This window comes from Mus caroli, chromosome 6, assembly GCF_900094665.2.
Source record: "Mus caroli chromosome 6, CAROLI_EIJ_v1.1, whole genome shotgun sequence".
In the NCBI taxonomy this organism is placed as follows: domain Eukaryota; kingdom Metazoa; phylum Chordata; class Mammalia; order Rodentia; family Muridae; genus Mus; species Mus caroli.
Window position 1 is genome coordinate 89998904 of NC_034575.1, and position 2313 is coordinate 90001216.

At 41.3% G+C, this 2313-nt stretch overlaps 1 protein-coding gene across 1 annotated transcript in view; it reads right to left on the minus strand.

The window, feature by feature from the left end:
- The window catches only part of Magi1 (membrane associated guanylate kinase, WW and PDZ domain containing 1), a 631196-nt gene that overhangs the window by 278497 nt on the left and 350386 nt on the right, over window positions 1-2313 (minus strand). The window contains exon 2 of the mRNA XM_021164131.2: window positions 58-174. Coding sequence (XP_021019790.1) covers window positions 58-174 — 117 coding nt within the window. The remainder of the gene's footprint in view (window positions 1-57; window positions 175-2313) is intronic.

Below are 2313 nucleotides of genomic sequence, written 5' to 3' on the forward strand. Positions count from 1 at the left end.
ACACACACACACACACACACACACACCAGCAGTGAGAAGTTAAAGCTGGCTACTTACAAGGCACAGCATGGCGGTAGAGGTTGTCCCTTATGGTCTGCTGGAGCTCATGATCCGGAGACCCNTTCTGGAACCGTTGGTTGAGGAAATGTCGAAGGTCCTTGTTGAGTCTTCCTCCTGTAAGAAACACATAAAACAGAGCACATCAACAAGAGCTGGGCTTCCCCGAGCGGTGAGCAGTCAAAGCTATGGGTGAGAAGGAAAGCAGCATCCAGCAAACCCAGCCCACACACAGACTCTTGGCCACCACAAGGACGCTTCAGTTTCCCTCTCCTGGGGAAAAGCAGGAAGGATGCAATAAAGAGAAAACAGCATAGACATGGAAGTAAGGTGTGGGCCTCATCACACACCATACCAGAAGGCTAAATAACAGAATTTCTTTTAGGCTCTGCATTTAAGTGGGTGCCAGACACAGACACAGAGGGAGAACAAATAGCTGAAACTGAAGAGGATAATCCAGCAATAACTGTTGAACTGTAAAGCATTCTTCACAGGTTATACGTGCAAGCTGGTTTAGGACTCCAGCTTAACTTACTAAANCAAATAAATAAATAAGAGCAAGCACAGAAACAACATAAAACAACAAAAGGCAAACAGGGTGCAGACTCTGAAGGCTGTTTTCCTGAGTTTCCTCCCTGTGACTGGCACACGGAGGTTTAGCTGGCATGTGCTTAGCAGTTACCACAGGGCTGGGCTGAGCTTTACTGGATCTGTTTTTAAGGATATTAAGAGTGCATCATGTATGTACTATACAATGATTAAGTTAGATATATCATTTGTATACTGCAAAAACTTTCAAAATCCTTTCTCCAAGCCTCTGAGNTGTAGAGTCCTGTACTATCATGTCTAGTTACTCTTCTGTGTGGGAACAAGCCAGTTTCTTGTTTCTACCTCAATAGGACATTGTATCTACTGACAACCTCNTCCCCCCGCCTCTTGTTAAGTACCATTCCACCATTCTACTGTCANTTAGGAATGAAATCAACATTGTATATTCCATGCATGAGAGAGCTCATGGGTGCAGCGTGTCTGTCTTCATGACTGTTTTTGTGCACAAAAGAATTCTAAAGAGGAAATGGGATGAGATGCAGCTTAGCCAGTTTTAGACTAAGTTCAATCCACAGAATCAAACCAAAACACCAAAATAAATAAACTATACAGTAAAAAAAGAGAAAACATGTTTTTAAAAAGATTTATTTACTTACTTGCTTATATGAGTACACTATTGCTCTCTTTTAACACATCAGAAGAGGACATTGGCTCCCATTATAGATGGTTGTGAACCACCTGTGGTTGCTGGAAATTGAANTCAGGACCTCTAGAAGAGCAGTCAGCACTGAGTCAGCTCTCCAGAGAGAGAACACATATTAATAAAATAAATCTTTTTTAAAAAAGATTTATTTTTTATATGCAAGTATACTGTGCACTCTTCAGACATACCAGAAGAGGACATTAGATCCCCTTACAGATGGTTGTGAGCCACCACGTGGTTGCTGGGAATTGAACTCAAGGCCTCTGGAAGAGCAGTCAGTGCTCTTATCGGCTGAGCCATTCTCTCAAGCCTACTAGGAGGAGAAGGAAGGAAGGAAGGAAGGAAGGAAGAGGGAGGGAGGGAGGCAGGCAAGCCATCTCCTTTAGAGTAAAGGACATGAGCTGAGAAAGAAGACCTGTTCTTTATTATATGGATAAATAAATATTGCTGTGCATCCCCATGNCCTCCACTGCCTTTCAGATGCAATGTACACATTGCTTAATTATTGTTGTTTGAGCCACAGGTAATTGAGTGGATCTGTGTGTTTTATTTCTTTGAAATCCTGTATACTTACTAGAACAAAAGAAAAGCTTTAAAATGTTACAAAAATGTGTCATAGAAAAGAAAGAATTTTAAGAGATTGCAACCATAAATTATAGTCTATGAGATCAACAAAACTCTTATAGGTCAACCTAGTTCACTCATATGGATAAAGATGTCAGAGAAACAGCTCAAAATAACAAGACTAAGAATGTTTTTCCAGTTGAGCAGTGGTAGTGCATGCCTTTAATCCTAGTGCTCTGGAGGCTGAGACAGGCAGATCATTGAGTCTGAGGCCAGCCTGGTTTATAGAGCAAGTTCCAGGAGAGCCAAGACTACATGAGGAAGCCTGGTTTTGTTTTCTTAAAAAAAAAAAAAAAGATTGTCCTTCCAGTTTTTAGACAAAATGAGAATCAAGCAAAGGCATTCCAGCCATAGGTATTATGGTCACCATGTGAGGCACA